This window comes from Sceloporus undulatus, chromosome 2 (genome assembly GCF_019175285.1).
Source record: "Sceloporus undulatus isolate JIND9_A2432 ecotype Alabama chromosome 2, SceUnd_v1.1, whole genome shotgun sequence".
NCBI classification, from domain to species: Eukaryota; Metazoa; Chordata; class Lepidosauria; order Squamata; family Phrynosomatidae; genus Sceloporus; species Sceloporus undulatus.
This window is the reverse complement of record NC_056523.1, coordinates 123,341,619-123,357,800: the sequence shown is the minus strand read 5'-3', so window position 1 is coordinate 123,357,800 and position 16,182 is coordinate 123,341,619. Positions and strand designations below refer to the sequence as shown.

The 16,182-nt window shown below is 39.3% G+C and overlaps 1 protein-coding gene across 13 annotated transcripts in view; it reads left to right on the top strand.

Moving 5' to 3' along the window:
- Positions 1-16,182, top strand: part of CACNA1A (calcium voltage-gated channel subunit alpha1 A) — a 461,089-nt gene that overhangs the window by 344,056 nt on the left and 100,851 nt on the right. For 12 of the 13 annotated variants that reach the window (XM_042448340.1, XM_042448338.1, XM_042448344.1 and 9 more), the window contains 6 exons: positions 96-256; positions 810-950; positions 2,789-2,990; positions 6,046-6,210; positions 6,614-6,724; positions 12,687-12,770. In XM_042448340.1, coding sequence (XP_042304274.1) covers positions 96-256; positions 810-950; positions 2,789-2,990; positions 6,046-6,210; positions 6,614-6,724; positions 12,687-12,770 — 864 coding nt within the window. The remainder of the gene's footprint in view (positions 1-95; positions 257-809; positions 951-2,788; positions 2,991-6,045; positions 6,211-6,613; positions 6,725-12,686; positions 12,771-16,182) is intronic. The other variant, XM_042448347.1, reaches the window with a different exon arrangement.

The window sequence follows — 16,182 nt, the reverse complement described above, 5'->3', positions numbered from 1 at the left end:
GGTGAAATTGCAGAAGAGCAGAGTACAGTGGATGACTATGATAATGATGATGATTTTTCAGGCAAACCCTTATTGTGCCCTCTGCTCTTCCTTAGGCTGTCTTTGACTGTGTGGTAAACTCACTCAAAAATGTCCTCAACATACTCATTGTATATATGCTGTTCATGTTCATCTTCGCTGTGGTGGCTGTCCAGCTCTTTAAGGGCAAGTTCTTCTACTGCACTGATGAGTCAAAGGAGTTTGAAAAGGATTGCAGGTATGAAGCCTCTGTCTGTGTGCCAACCTTCTGCTTCCAGAGCTTGACTTAACTGATTTTCCATACAGCATGAGGACAGTTTCTAGGAACATATGGTCATTCAGCTAAACAATAAAATAAAATAATTATCTTAGTAACTCCAATTATTTCTGTTGACTCAAATGTTAAATTGGTGTAAAATCAGCCTGAGTGAAATCACTTAAAATACAGCTCTGTATATATCTCCTCTGAAGTAATGCCTGTTGAGTTTAATGGGGCTTATTCCCAGGTAACCGGATACTGAATTGTGGCATTAACTAAACAATTTTGCTGTTTACAGATTGAACCTGTCATTGACTTGAAATAATTCAGCCCTACTTGAGACCAGTGAGCTGAAGTCCAGTTGAGTCAATCCTAGAAAATAAACAAAAGATAGAGACTGTACTCACTCTCACAGAGACTGGAGGTCTAATCACTGTCCTCCACTCAAATCATAGTGGATCCCTGAAAGATTGCCCGCTCTCCGTTATGTGTAAGCATGGCTCAGTGTATTTCTGTTGATCTTCTTTCCCAGGGGAGAGTACTTGGTCTACGAAAAGAACAATGAAGTGAAGGCTGAGAGACGAGAGTGGAGGAAATATGAATTCCATTATGACAACGTGTTGTGGGCACTCCTTACTCTTTTCACTGTGTCTACAGGAGAAGGCTGGCCAGAGTAAGTCATTCAAGAGAAGGAGGATTCCCTTCTAGGGGCTGGCTGGCTGGCTATTCTTGGAGAAGTGCTGGATTAGATCAGCCACTAAACCTGTCTGGGTGGTTTATGCCTTGTCATATGAAAGCTCTTCGAAGGAAGAAGAAAGTGGAGGAATTCATTCATTTTAATGCTGATAGAAAACCGGAGAAAGCACAAGAGCATGCATGTGTGTGTTTCAAGGGGTCAGTGTACAATGAAATTGAGAGTGTAGAATTTTCTTAGTTGGAGTTTTGTGATTCAAGACATTTACCTTTTCCATTTGGAACTTTAAGGTTAAGCTTTATTAAATTACAGTATTAAGTCTGAAAGTGTCTTGTGGGATTTTGAATAGAGATCCCATTTTTTTCTGGTAGCCTAGCACCTCTGCAAATGAGTAGAACTATCGGAGCAGAAACTGAGAAACCATTTTTTTCTTGTGTGGCCCATAACTGTATCTCTCTTGTGCAGTCCATAACTAGTCAGTTCGCTGTAACTTAGGCTGCATCCGCACTGAAGAAATAATGCAAACTGACAACTCTTTAACTGACATGACTCAGTTCTATGGAATCCTAGGAATTGTAGTTTGTTGTAGCACAAGAGCTCTCTAACAGAGAAGGCTACATATCTCACATATTTCACAAAATTACAAATCCAACAAATAGTTGTGCATCGGATTGTACTTCCTGAGAAGTTGCATAAATCTCTGTACTATAGAACACAATCATTTTGCAAGCATACACATAACAATCTCTCTCTCATTTTTTATTTGGTCAGCCTTAGCTATTTGACTGGTTCTCAGTGGGTGAGATCAAGACCATAACAACTGTTTGTACAATTGAAGGATCCAGTATAATTATGCTGGTGTATATTTTATGCTACACTAAAAGTGTTACAGGATCTTGGTACTAGTTACTGCCCTATGACTTTAATGCAACATGTAGTTAAGCCCTAAGATTAAATGTTTATTATTAAAGATCTTGGAGACTGTTGTGATGAGGAGAAAGTGGCATACTATGGTAGGATGAGAGATTTAAAAACCCAATAGCATTTATTTATGAGTTTCTGGAAGATGCATGTACAGACAAATAGTTTTAAAACTATAGTTTTTTGTGGGTTTTTCAGGCTATGTGGCCATGTTCTAGAAGAGTTTATTCCTGATGTTTTAAAACTGTGATTACAGGTGCCCTAAGAAGAATGTTTCAAATATAATGTTTGTGTTTCAGGCTGATCTCTCATTTTGGAAAGACTGACATTACCAATATTGTGTTTTCTTGATTTACAGATTTGTAATATTTTTTCTTAATTTTTAAAAAGCACAGAATTGTTATATGGTATCTCTGTTTAAAATGCCAGTGCTTAGACTGATAATCACATGGGGAAAAGAATCCATCTGAATGAATGCATCTTCCTCTTCCTCTGTGCACCCCAGAGGAAGAGGTAAGTGCTATCTTCCCATCCATTTCATTCCCATCTGCGGTGAATTTTTCCAGTTGCCACTTTTGCTGACCTCTGGATTAGACTCAAAGTTTAATAAGATTCATCTCACTGATTGATAACAATCTCAAAAGCTACATCAGATCTTGCAGCTGATTTGAGTGACGTGGTCATTTGATTTACAGTTATAAATTGCCAGTGTATGTGAGATGTCAGGACAGACTATACCAAGTTGGCTTGACTTTTGAATTTCTGGAACCTATCTCAGAAGCATTGGGTGCTGCTGCTGTCAGGTGGGGCAGTGAATCTGATGGATAATTCACAGGGTTCTCTCTGTTTTCCCTTGTTTCCTCTTTCCATCTCTCCTTGTTTTGTCTTTTCTGCAGTGTCCTCAAGCACTCGGTGGATGCTACATATGAGAATCAGGGCCCCAGCCCTGGTTATCGCATGGAGATGTCCATCTTCTATGTGGTCTACTTTGTGGTCTTCCCATTTTTCTTTGTCAACATTTTTGTGGCCTTAATTATCATCACCTTCCAGGAGCAGGGGGACAAGATGATGGAGGAGTACAGCCTGGAGAAGAATGAGGTGTGGCATGTGATGGGAATGGGCCATGTGCCCATGGGCAGTGTCCAATAAAATGGTTTGGCAAAACAAAACAAAAAAACACCTGGAATTTTTAAAACCCCAAAAGATTTCTAAAGATTCTCACCCATTTCTTCGTGGCCGATTCTAAACTTTTGTTTGGTAGAAAGATATTCTGGTGGAATAGGGAGGGATGGTTACAAGTGGATTTGACTGGTTAGTTTTATGGCTTGCAGTAATTAAAATATATTGACAAACAGTTAAGACAGTGTAAGAGCAGATTTGTTACAGAAAATAATATCATGAGGCCTAGTGCATTTTGACCACATGTCTCATCTTGAGAAATTTTTAAAATTTATAATTTCAAAATTCTGGAAAATACACAGCAAAAAAAATGGGTATTTTTTAAAAGCATACCTAACGGCAAAACCTTATTATTGAAAGCTTCCAGAATAATCAAACAACACTTTAAATAAGATTTTTAAGATCCATATTTTAAAGGACCTCAGTCACTTGTTATATAACCTGATTAATATACCTTGGTCAAGCTGTGTCTTTTTGTAATGTCAGCATATTCTGTGGCTGACACATGAAGAACCAGAAGAAACTAGTATTTCCTCAAGTATAGAGTTTTGAAACTATCATTAAAGTATCCTTCCTTCCTTGCTTGCTTGCTTCCTTCCTTCCTTCCATCCTTCCTCGAGAAAAAAAATCTTTTCCCTACTTAGTGGCATGCATATGTTCAGTTTCCTTCCTTTAAAAATGGTCATAGCCCATCTCAACAAGGGATGTAATTCTTTGTTAATTTAGGCTTGGTATAGACCAGCTGAAATTTGGGCTCAGTAGGGCGAAGCGTTCACATGCTCCCAAGCCCTACCGTGTGCCACGGGTGCCATCTTGGCACACCACCGTTTACACAGGGTGAGCCATGATGATGTGCGCTGTGTGCCGCGTCCAAATGGCACAGCACACAAGGGATGTCATAGCACCCCGCCAGGCCACTTATGGCACCTCTGTAGTGGAAGGAAAAAGAGCCTGTTCTGTGACTCCTTTTTTGAGTGGATCATTGCCACGGCAATGATGTGGAGCAGAAATTGTACAGCCCCTTTGTTTTGAAGGAAGGAACAAGTACAATAATTTTAACAGTTTTCTTCCCAATGTAAGAAAGTCTTTGAAAACTACTTAATTTTCACAGTTCAATACTTATTCTACACAATATTTCATTTAGTTAGTGTGCGTGAATGCGTGTGTGCTTGTGTGCAACATTGTCTGTGCAGATAAAACAATATTTCTGCACAGAATATTATTTTCAGTACAGACGAATGTGTAATTTTTTACAGAATGTGTCCCAAACTGCAAAGATTTTCATCAATCCAGAATTATCCTTGTCAGAGTTTCCCAACACTTAAGAAACACATTTTTTTATCAGATGGGGTTCCTTTTTTATGTCAAAGATCTCATTCCCAAAGTGGTTGACTATATCCTTTGCATGCAAAAGGTCCCAGAGTCAATTCCTGAAATCTCCAGTTAGGACTCGGAAAGACTCCTGTCTAAAATCTTGTAGATCAGTGCTACTCAGAGCAATTGTACCTGGACCACTGCCAGTCCCTGAACCATTAACTGCTGCTTCCTGGTGAGTTTTCACAAAAGAAAGAAGCAGTTGTATCCAAGGTACACAGATTTAAAGCAGTTCTCTGGCACACCAGAAAATAATAATTGCCAGTCCCCTACATCAGCCTGCGAAGCACCACTATACATTATCCTGAGCTATATAGACCATTGATCTGATTCAACTTAAGGCAGTGTCTTGTTATCTCCATCTGCTGAGGTCTGCATGTTGCTGGTGATTAGATGCAGAGCCAAAAGTGAGTGGGTACCCTTTATTTCTCTATCTTTCTGCAACCCATTCTCCCTCTCTTTCTCTGCCTTTCCTTATCCCTGTGAGCTGCTGAAAGAGGGCATTTATCACTTGCAGATGGCTTTTGAAATTAGGCTGGTGGTTGCAGGTTGCCCATCCCTCACTTAACACACAGCCTAATGATCATATTATAGCTGAAGAGCCTATGGAAAGCAGAGTGCATTACACCTATTAAATGAGCAGGACTGGGATTTACCACGCAAATATTTAAGTTTTCTAATGATGCTTCTGGGATGGGCCTTCAGACATCCATGCAAATTAGTTCTATTTCACAGGAGCAAATTTATTCTGTGTTGTTGGTTTCAATGGCACTAGTGCTACAGCGCCATTTTAAGCATAATTTTCTGAAAGCACAAATACAGTTCTGGCTGAGAGTAACTAGCTATTTTGGATCCCATCTCAAGAGAAATGTGGGGTATAAATCTAATAAATAAATAACTTTATGGTGACATGCATCCATTTCCTAAGGTTATACTTGTTTGGCAGATTTTAGAAGCAAATCCAGAAAATATGCACTTTCCCTGAAATATAAGTATCAGCCTTTCCACATGACATTTGCAGCCATTCTAAGTCTCATCACAGCTTTCCTTGTCTTAAAAATTAGTGCCAGGTATAGGTCTTGCCAACCATACTGTTAGTACTTAATGTACTATTTACTTAATGTGCTAAGAAAAGCTTTCGTAGTTCTTGTAGATGCATAATGACGTATTGTCTACAGGAGATAATACAATTCTTTTGCTATAATACAGTGGGTCCTTCCCTTATAGGGGGATCCATTCCTGAACCCCATCCCCCACCTGCACAAGGGAAAAATGTGTATGCTTGAGCCCCATTAAAAATAATGGGGCTCATGCATGTGAACGCATGTGCCATTGTTTCCTTCCGGCCGCGGCTTCAGCATAAGCTGTAAGCCGCATATGGCGTGCCTGCTTATGCTAATACTGCATCTTTTCAGTCAATAAAAGAAGAAAACTGAAGATCAATAACAGGCATTTTGTGGGGGGGAAATTAAGGGGGTATGTTTGGAATTAGACTGTCCAGGGTAGGAGGAATCCAAGCTTGCTTTTTCTCCTTATCGTCTTCCTCTTGAAAGAGGCCTCTGCAGTCTTCTTCACTAATGCTTCTATCTTTTTTTCATAGCGAGCTTGCATTGACTTTGCCATCAGCGCCAAGCCACTCACCCGGCACATGCCTCAGAACAAGCAAAGTTTTCAGTACCGTATGTGGCAGTTTGTAGTTTCACCACCTTTTGAGTACACCATTATGGCCATGATTGCCCTAAACACCATTGTCTTAATGATGAAAGTAAGTAGGAGCCAAATGGTACTATGAATTGGCAGAATCTACATGGGATCCATTGGTTGTACATGGGGAGGGAGGGGTTATCCTGGCAATATTTACTCCCCTGGCTGTATGTATGGTATAATTGCCTGAGCTACTTGGGTCTAGATACCAAAGTTCTGGACACTTAAAATCCATAGCTATGCAAAAACTTTTAAGCTCTTTTTAAACTGACCCATTTGTCTCTTCTTGATCTTCTTAGCTAACCTAGAAAGACTAACTACCCTGGATGTTAACAGTAACAATCTTCCTAAGTTCAGTGTTGTTCCTGTCATCAATGGCTCTTATCCTGACCCTGTTTCCATTCTTCACCAATGAGTTCTCTCTCCCTTTCTCTTTCTTTCTCCCCCTCCCCCATTTCAAATAGTTCTATCATGCCACAAACTTATACGATTATTTACTGAAGATGTTCAACATTGTTTTCACTGCCCTGTTCTCCTTGGAGTGCATCCTGAAAATCATTGCCTTTGGATTGTTGGTAAGTACCTCTCTTTCTAGACATTATTATTATTATTATTATTATTACTACTACTACTACTACTACTTCTACTACATCATCATTCGTTTGTTCGTTCTTTCCTCCTTTTTCCCTAAAACAGGACTCAAGGTTGCCTATGAAGTAAAGCAAATATAATATCATTAAAAAAATACTAAAGGTCAACATTAAAATGGAATTAAATTATCAGTAACAATAAAAACAAATAAAAACATATTTTTTTAATTTAAGAAGCAAATAAAAACAGTATAGTACCCTATTAAGAGACCTCTTTTTTTTAAAAAAAAGATAAATTCTCAAACGTTTGTCAGAATTAAAAGAAAATAAGTATTTGCCTGCCAATGGAAAAGACCTTTCTAGCCTCTCTGGGTGGCTTATGTCACACTTTACCAAATATTCCTATGAAAGTGATGGGAATGAGAGAAAGCCTTTCTTGAGGATCTCAGAGCCCAGGCATGCTCATTTAAGGAGACAATGATCTGTCAGATATAAGGCTTTATAGGTGAAAACCAGCCCTTTGATGTGTGCCTGGAAATGGACCAGTAGCTAGTGGAGCTGTTGTAGCATGATCCCTGTAACCAGACCCAGTTAACAATCTGGATGTAGGTCATTGACAACTGAAGCTTCCAAACATTTTTAAAATGCAGTCCCATGTAGAACACATTACAGTAATCCAAACAGGAAGTCACTAGAGTATTAGCTTACTTGCTAATTAGCTTACTTGCTGTTCACCGCTATGATCTTTGGAATAGCAGTATATAAATAAAACAAATTATTATTATTAATTATTATGTGTCAACATGGCCAGATAAGGCATCTCCAAAGGGTGCACTTGCCCCAATAGCTTTAAGTATGCTAGAGCATTGCTAACCACTGCAGAAGTATGGACTGCAAGGCTGCATCCAGGAATACACCCAAAGTGTAAATCTATGTCTTCAGTTGGAGTGTATCCCCATTTAGCATAGACTGAATCCTTGTCCCTGCCCTAATCTGTCTTCTGATTGACCAGGAGTACCTCTTTAATGCCTGGATTAAGCTTCAATATGTTTGGCCTTATTCAGTGAATACTGAGAGCAGACACTACTGTTTGTTTGTTTGTTTAGTTTCCTTGGAGTTTGATGGAAAGGAGAAATAGAACTTGGTATCATCAATATACTGGTGGTACCAAACCCCAAACCCCTGAACACCCATTTGCCAGAGGTTTCAGGTATATGTTTAATAGTATGGGAAACAAAACAGAACCCTGAGGGAATCCACAGGCCAGCAGCAAAGAACCAGAAATCCCACACCACCACCTTTGAAGAAAGAACAGCAGTGTTCTAAAACATTGTCCCCAAGTCCCATCCCTGCGAGGCAGCAGTTTCTAATTTTGATATACTATGCCATAGTATATCAAAAGGCAGTTAGAACCAAGAGGGACACATTTTCCCTGTCCAATTCCTAGTGAAGATGACCAAAGCCATCTCCATCCCAATGACTGAAATGGATCAAGATAGCCCATTTCATGTAAGAATCCTTGGAGCTGGAAGGCTAACACATATTTCAATACCTTGGCCAAAAATGGAACATTGGATTGGTCAATAATTGTCCAGTGTAGTGGGAGAAGGGGAAAGCCTTTTAACAGACACCTGTCTCTTTTAGGCATTTTGAAATGCTTCCTTATTGTAAGGAGCGATTACCCATACCCTTCATCTATACACCCAGTCTCCCTTTGACCATTTTTATGAGCCAAGAAGGGCAGATGTCTAACACACACATGGTAGCCCCTCTTCTCCAAGGATCCTGTATACTATTCAGGTTGTATAAATGGAAAAGAATCCATTGTTAGTGGACAAGCAGAGTCCAAATGTGCATTCACTGGATCTGTATCAATGCTACTATTTCTACGAATGTGTGGTGATTTTGTTTCTCTCTTAAGAGTCTTTAGAGTCTCTCATGACATAAAAAAATTGAAATTGAAACCAACATCATTATCATGGACTTTGCTTTGAATGTGTAAACTGTTTTTCTTAGTTTGTGCCTGGTTGGCCCATCTGGATGGAACAGCTTTTCTTCTTTTTAGGAAAAGCAGCTGGTAATCAATATGAAGGCCAGGCAGAAACTGAAAACAGCAACTATAAAACCATTAGATTAGACTGAAGGCATGCAAGCAAATTATTACCTATAGTATAGGATGCACAACTTTACATTGAAAGGAGTATGTTAGAGTAGTTGAGAGTAATGCCATTAGAAGACTAGACTCTTTCAAGAATATTAGACCTGCCAGGGTCTGAAGGAAAAATGTTCAAAGTGGAGACACCAGACTAAAATGGACACATCCTCTTCAGGGAATAAACAACAGAAAAGAGTGGATAATTCCAGTGGTAAGGGTAGCAGAATTCCAGAAGGAAAGATGCTGGGTGGCAGTAGCAACAGGAAGTGGAATATGTCTTAGAAGTGGTGGCAGTGGTACTTTAGCTAACTCTTGTTATTAAAGTGAAGAAGGAAACAATACCAATTACTTCTGAATGTCTTTTATCATGAAAACACTGTGATGAGACAATCCAAAATGAAGTAAAGGATGGTGCTAGAAGGTGAGACCCCAGGTGTGAAAGGAAAGTCTAAAGCTGCACAACTCATGTAACAGGAACATAGAATGAGAAGCATGAATGAAGGGAAGCTACAAGTTATAAAACAAGAAGTGGAGCCTATAAACATTGAATTATTTGATGTGAGCAAATGAAAGTAGATGAGAATAGGACATTTTCAGTTAGATTACATAGTGTTTTCCTTTGTAAATAACAATCTAAGATGTAACAAATGCAGTCAGGAACTATAATACAAAGTCTGACCAGATACTGTAATATCAATAAGACTGCATGGAAAAACATATCAGTATGACCATTTTCCAAGCTTATGTTCCAGCTGTAGAGACAGAAGAGGAAGTAATCAGAAGATTCTGTGCTGACATCCTGGAGAAAATTGAAAACAGCATGTTGATAATCATAGGTGACTGGAATGCAAAAATAGGAAGCAGAACAGAACCGTACTGTATTTAGCCTAGGATCAAAAAAATGAGTACCTTACTGAATATTGTAATGCCAATAGTTTGTTCATTGTAAACATGTTCTTCAAGCAATTGAACAGACAACTGTATGCATGGATGGCAGTATAGAAATCATTTAGGCTACATATTTTGAAGCAGAAGATTGAAAACTCCATTCTCTTTGCAAAAACAACTTCAAGAGGAGGATGTAGCACAGATCATGAACAACTATTATCTAAAATTAGTATAAAACGAAAGAGGAATATTAAATCATAATACTGAAACATAATCTAAAGAACATCCCTAAAAATGGAAAGATAGTGTGAAGAACAGATTTGTACTACTAAGCCTAATTGACAGGAAAATGCCAATGAAGAATGCAAAATGAGTTTGTAGCCAACAAGAAAGAAGATGTTCATTTGGATTACTGATGAAACTCTTCAAACATTTAAGAGCAGACGAGAAGCAAAAGATAGAAATAGGAGCGGAATCCTAAATGCAACTGTTCAGCAACCTGTAGGTAGGAACAAAGAGAACTATTACACTGCAGAGAACTAGAAAAAGACAACAAATAGAAAGAACAAGATAATTCTTCTCCAAAATCCAAAATCACACCCTGAGGACTACCATTAGCAGCCAACAATACACATGCAAATCACTCCTGCCTTTCCAGATCACACAATATATATAGCCAAGTCCTTTCCAGGCAAACATTCTCTGAAGATGCCAGCCACAGATGCTGGTGAAAAGGCAGGAAGAAACTCTGCTAGAACATGGCCACATAGCCCGAAAAACCCACAAAAAACTATGGATGCCGGCCATGAAAGCCTTTGACTTCACAATCATTCAACCATAGCAATAATCTCATGCAAACAAAGTGATGTGCCATATTTTAAACAATGACATTTTGTCATTTATGGTCTAAGGAATGATAGATGTCCCAGTCGAATACAGAAAAAAGAGGGTACAGTATTAGAGATCATATTACATACATATTGGCTAATAGAGCACATCAAAAAAAATTCACAAGAAAATTAGCCCATACTTTAGATCATGAAAAACTATGGAACTGTCATGACATTTTATTATCCTAATATGTAACTTGTACTTTGAGTAAGAAGCCACTGTCAGGACAGAAAGTGGGAAAACAGTGGTTTCTGATTGGCAAGATTGTCAGACAAAGATGTATTTTCCACCCTATTTGTTTAATTTACACAGAGAATATATTGTATAGAAAGTGGGATTAGACTCAGGAAGAAGGTGTAAAAAGTAGAGAAGGCAATATAATTTATTACACAAAAATGACACTATATTATTTGCAGAAAATTGCAAAGACTTGAAATGACTACTGATGAAAGTTAAAGAAAAATTGGGGGAAGGGTTACAGCTGAATATTTTTTTAAAAAAAAATATCCACAGATGATATGCATAACTTTAATGTGGATGATGAAAACATTGACATTGATGAAGATTTTCTATGCTTTGGCTCATTTATAAATCAAAATCAAGACTAAAATCAGAAGAAGGTATTTTAAGTTTTGATATATTGATGTGAAAACTCGACAGCAAAGAAAGCTTACAATAAGAAAATCAACCCATTTGAAAGGTTATGCTAAGGAAGACTTTGCAGACTTTGCAATCACCAAAAAGAAAGAAATGCATGCAAGAGCAAATCAAGCCTAACTTTCACTAGAAACTAAAATGACTAAACTGAGGATGTTGTACTCTGGGTGTGTCATGACTTGTTGAGGGAAAATGATAATGTTTAGCAACATGAAAGATGATAGGACTTAATCAAGGGAGCCATGCTCAGGTCTTGAGTTTACAAAACCTGAACAGGGTTATAAATAAAAGGGTGCCTTAAAAGGCTATCATTCATAGGGTCACCATAAGTCAAAGTTGTATCAACAACACATAACAACAGCAGGCATTGGAGTCAGTACCTGGCAGCTTCGGGGTCAAATCCAGCCTACTAAATAGTTCTATTTCTTTTTGCACACCCCACTTTCCTCTTTACGAATTTCAGATGCAACAAAAATTGTAAATGAACAGTATCTGCCTCATCAACACTTGATAATACAGGCCTTTTTGTTGTTGTTAAGGATGAGGTCTTGGATCTCTACGTCTTACTCCTCTACTCTGCTCAGAGTGACTCTCCACTAAAAGTGGATGCTGCTTGCAAGGGCTCCTTCAAGAACACATTTCATTCCTGACCTCAATCCTTCCTATTTGCTATTAACTTGGTTTTACGATTTGGCTTTATTCATTTATTAAGAGCTGTACTTTGTTTAGTCAGATTTGGAAGACAACTGGCTTTCACTCCATAGAAGACCCCAGCTGACAAGGGAAAGAATCCCCAGGTGGAGTCATACTGCTAGGCTTATAAGCACCGTATTTACTTTTATAGGTGTTCTTTTACTGTCCATGCAAATAAGATGAGGGAGGGAAAAGGTATACAGTTGTTGGTAGCCTGCAGGGTCCACAGACCTTGGTCTTGCTGGCTGAGAGCATTGTCTCAAGCATTTATAGGGAGCAGCTTGCAGTCAAGCATCCCTCTTCTCTTGTCCTTCTTTCACTCTGGCTTAAGACTGTTGATGGCCAATAAAATGATCCCATGGGACCACATCAGGTGATGTAAGACATGCCCCTATATACCCTAATTCACACACACAAATGATGGTGTTGACCAAAGAGGGAAGAAGCCCCTTCTTGTTATTTATATTTTCCTTTGCAATTTATATCACAAGAGCTGTAGTGCATCTGAAAGATAATCTGGAGGGGACTGGGGGGGGGTGAAGTAGTTAGAGTGGTGATTTCTCCGTTCTTGTTGCTGTTGCTTCTGTCGTGACTGAATGTTGTCACCTGTTTGCTGCTGTGTGGCTGTTCCTTTTCGTCCTTTGTTTTGTTCTTCCTTTATAGAATTATTTCCGTGATGCCTGGAATATCTTTGATTTTGTCACAGTTCTGGGTAGCATCACAGACATCTTAGTGACAGAGTTTGGGGTAAGTTCAAAACTGTGGTGGGGATAACATTCTGGGGGAGGGAGGCATTCTGTAGGGAGTGGGGAATAAGAATTGAAATTTGAGGATCTCCTGCACCATGGAAGTGGGTCACTAAGTAGGATGGGACCAAAGAATTCAGAGATGGACAGCACAAAAGGTAGTACAATCTAGAGGAAGCAGTCTGACAATAGTCTTTGGAGTGGTTATTGGTCAGCAAATAATTGACATTATTATTTTACCTGTTATCTGGAGAAAGTCCTCCAAGTGCAAATGACCAGTTCTAAATTCTTCTGTCCCTCTTCAGTATGGTCTGTATTCATACAAATTCTGACACTAAAGAATTCCAATATGGGAAAGTGGACACATTCTGTTGAAAGACTTACAGTGACTGAAGTTCTGAATTGTCCAAATAAGGTAGTTAACATAGGCACAAAGAAGCCAAAATCATTCTAGTGAGATGTTTACAGCAAAACCATGATGAAGCCACAACCTTTCTACTGTGAGAGTCCAAAATTGGGAGTTTTTTCACAATGGCTTTTGCCATCAACTTGCAACTTGAAAACAGCTTGTGTGGGGGAATGCTTTGCAGTGGATACAGAAATTAAAGCATGTATATCTGCCAGTGATTCCCAAACATATGAGCCAGGCTAGAAATTAAGTCACCAGATATTAAGTTATCAGGCCTAAAACCCACAAAGGAGGGAGCTCACTGCAATCCTACGTTGTCTTTAGTTGTTCTAGTGTTGCTTCTTTCGAATGAATCTCTGCTGGGGACTCCTTCTGTTATATATCACCTTCAAATGGGTTTCCATCACTTCATAACATAATAGAGGTGCAACTAAGTTGCCTGCCTTCAGGAAATGATATATGTTAGATCTCTGCCAAAGCCACTATTCTGGACATTTTTGCCCCCTTCTATTCACAACATACAGTCAAAATAGTGACTTGTAAGAACACAAACAGTTGTATTCCTCTCTGATGAGGTCATTCATTCTGCTTGCAGTTTAAAAGTGAAGAGCAAGTACACTTTATAAGAACAAGAGGTTTGCCTCCAGTTTCAACTCAAAACTTTGTGTCTTTCCTTTGATAAGTTTGATATAGTTGTGTAATCACTTCTGTCCCATAGCATGTAAAGTGGTGCTTATGCATCACTTCTTTTCAGTATGTGTACCTCACAGACATATATGTTATGGGTGAAAGCTATGAGTACCTGCAGGGCCATGAGTTGCTAAAGTGGACATGCAGAGAAAAGAAACATGCTATGGAGGTAGATGTAGCTGCCACACTTGTTATGGGTTTAGACACAAGTATCCTATAAAACTTTTAGGTGTTCTTCCTTTTGCTGCAATGTGTGGAGTGGCCCTGGGTAGGATATTCAGGGTCACTTTACAGACCATGTTCTATAATACACAACAGAGTTTGTCTTTATATCCACAGCAGCTTTGTGTAAGGATTGTCAGTCTGTATTGCATGCTATACTACTGCTGCTGGGTAGTGTCATAACTGGGATAACCGTCTCGCTGCAGATTAGTTTTTCTCTCTTACATTGACCAAGGACAACACTCAGGTTGCACACGAGCATGCAGTTAGTACTGCCCATTTTTTCCCTTCCACCCACACCCAACCTGCAATGAGTGGCTGGCAGAGAGATACTATGGGTACATCTTGAAAGCAAATAATATATGGCATGGGAGACCTGTAAATGTATCCTTCACTGTCTTTTTATTTTCTTCAAAGTAACAGCCGGGAGAGGTTTCTTATTTTAGGAAGAAGTTAACACTTTGTGATGCTGTTTCCCCATTCAAAATCATATCCCCCCCCTCCCCAAGCTGCTGTTTGCATTACTTGAGAAAAAGGAGAAGTCAGTCATACCACTCCTAATTATAGCAGCTGTGGAGTTATTTCATACTGGGAAGTGCATGGGGGAAATATTTACACATAACTCACTTTTCTTTCCCGGTGCTGCATTCTCATCACTTAGCACGCAAACATACTTTAGTAACTCTGAAGTAAAGAATAAGGCATAGGATGATCCAGTCACAGATCTCCCATGTTACTTGTAGTTTAATCTTGAGTAAGAGATTGGGAGGAGGAGGGAAGAGATCTGAATGGCATTTGAATTGATACTGTGTAATAGAGCCTCACAAAACGCATAGAACTGAAGGATGGAAAAATCCACCCTTTCAGTGGTCATTGTGCAATTAGAAAATATGCTTCCAGCATGAATGAACTAGGAGCCAATATCACACTCATAAAGTGTGGGAAACTGATGCATTAATCTTGGAAAGGGATCCACAAGATATGTGGCATAACCAGGAATGGAGGTGTTTTTTCCAGTTGCTTTTGATAACTGCAAACTCCTGTGGTCATCTTTCTCAAAGAGCCTTGGCCATAACAGTCTTCTTCAGTTTCAAACAAAGCATAAATAATACTTCAAATTCCTAACTACACAGATTATCACACCAGCCTCCTTTCCTGCTGCAGTTACACAATTAAATTAAAATGAGGATACCACACCCATTCTCATTTGTGAAACCAGAGCTATTGCCCCCATTGCACTCCCTTCTGGCCCTCTCCCTTTATCCTGTTTCCCTCCTTTATGCCTTACCCAGCATGACTTTAAGGAGGGGGGTTGGGGGGTTGGGGGGTTCAACTTTTTTGTGCTATTCTGGAGCTCTGCAGCCATGATTTAAGCCTTAAAAAGTTTTTTAAAACATAAAGTGAGGTTGCAGAGCTCAGAAATTGCATGAAAAACTGAGGGAGGGGGGATAAAAAGACCAGCGAGAGGAAGGGGGGATGAGGCGACACTGACCCCACGTGTTTAGCAATCATGCAACTGCCCATAGGATTCCAGCATAGGTGCTTTTTCCCATATGCAGGGGGAGTCTGGAATGGATCTCCCCCCCCCCCCCGGTATAGGAAGGACTCACTGTATAATATAACATTCCAGTATAAATATGCATGGTATCCTCCTTGTGGTTCATAATCTGAATGGATCGGTTTCTTCAGTTGAAGTTTTATATATATCCATACAATTTCAGGTTATTTTATTGTCAGTTTTGTATGTAAACATGAGCAGGGAGATCCATGCATATCCACCATTTTACTAATTAGAAAATAGACAGGTGGATAAATTTCTCTCTCTCTCTCTCTCTCTCACACACACACACACACACATACACACACACACACACACACACACACACACCCTTCTCAAGAAATCATCCCCGACCTGCTAATAGTTCTGTGGGTAGGGGATTTACAGGGCTAATACTTCAAAAGAGACTTTTATGTAGCAATCACCTTGCTGTATTCTGATGTTTTTGTCTTCCAGTTGCAACCCATGTTTCCCCATCAACTTTTTCTTACCACAGAAAATCTGCTGAAGCAGAAAGAGCAAAATGAATGCCCA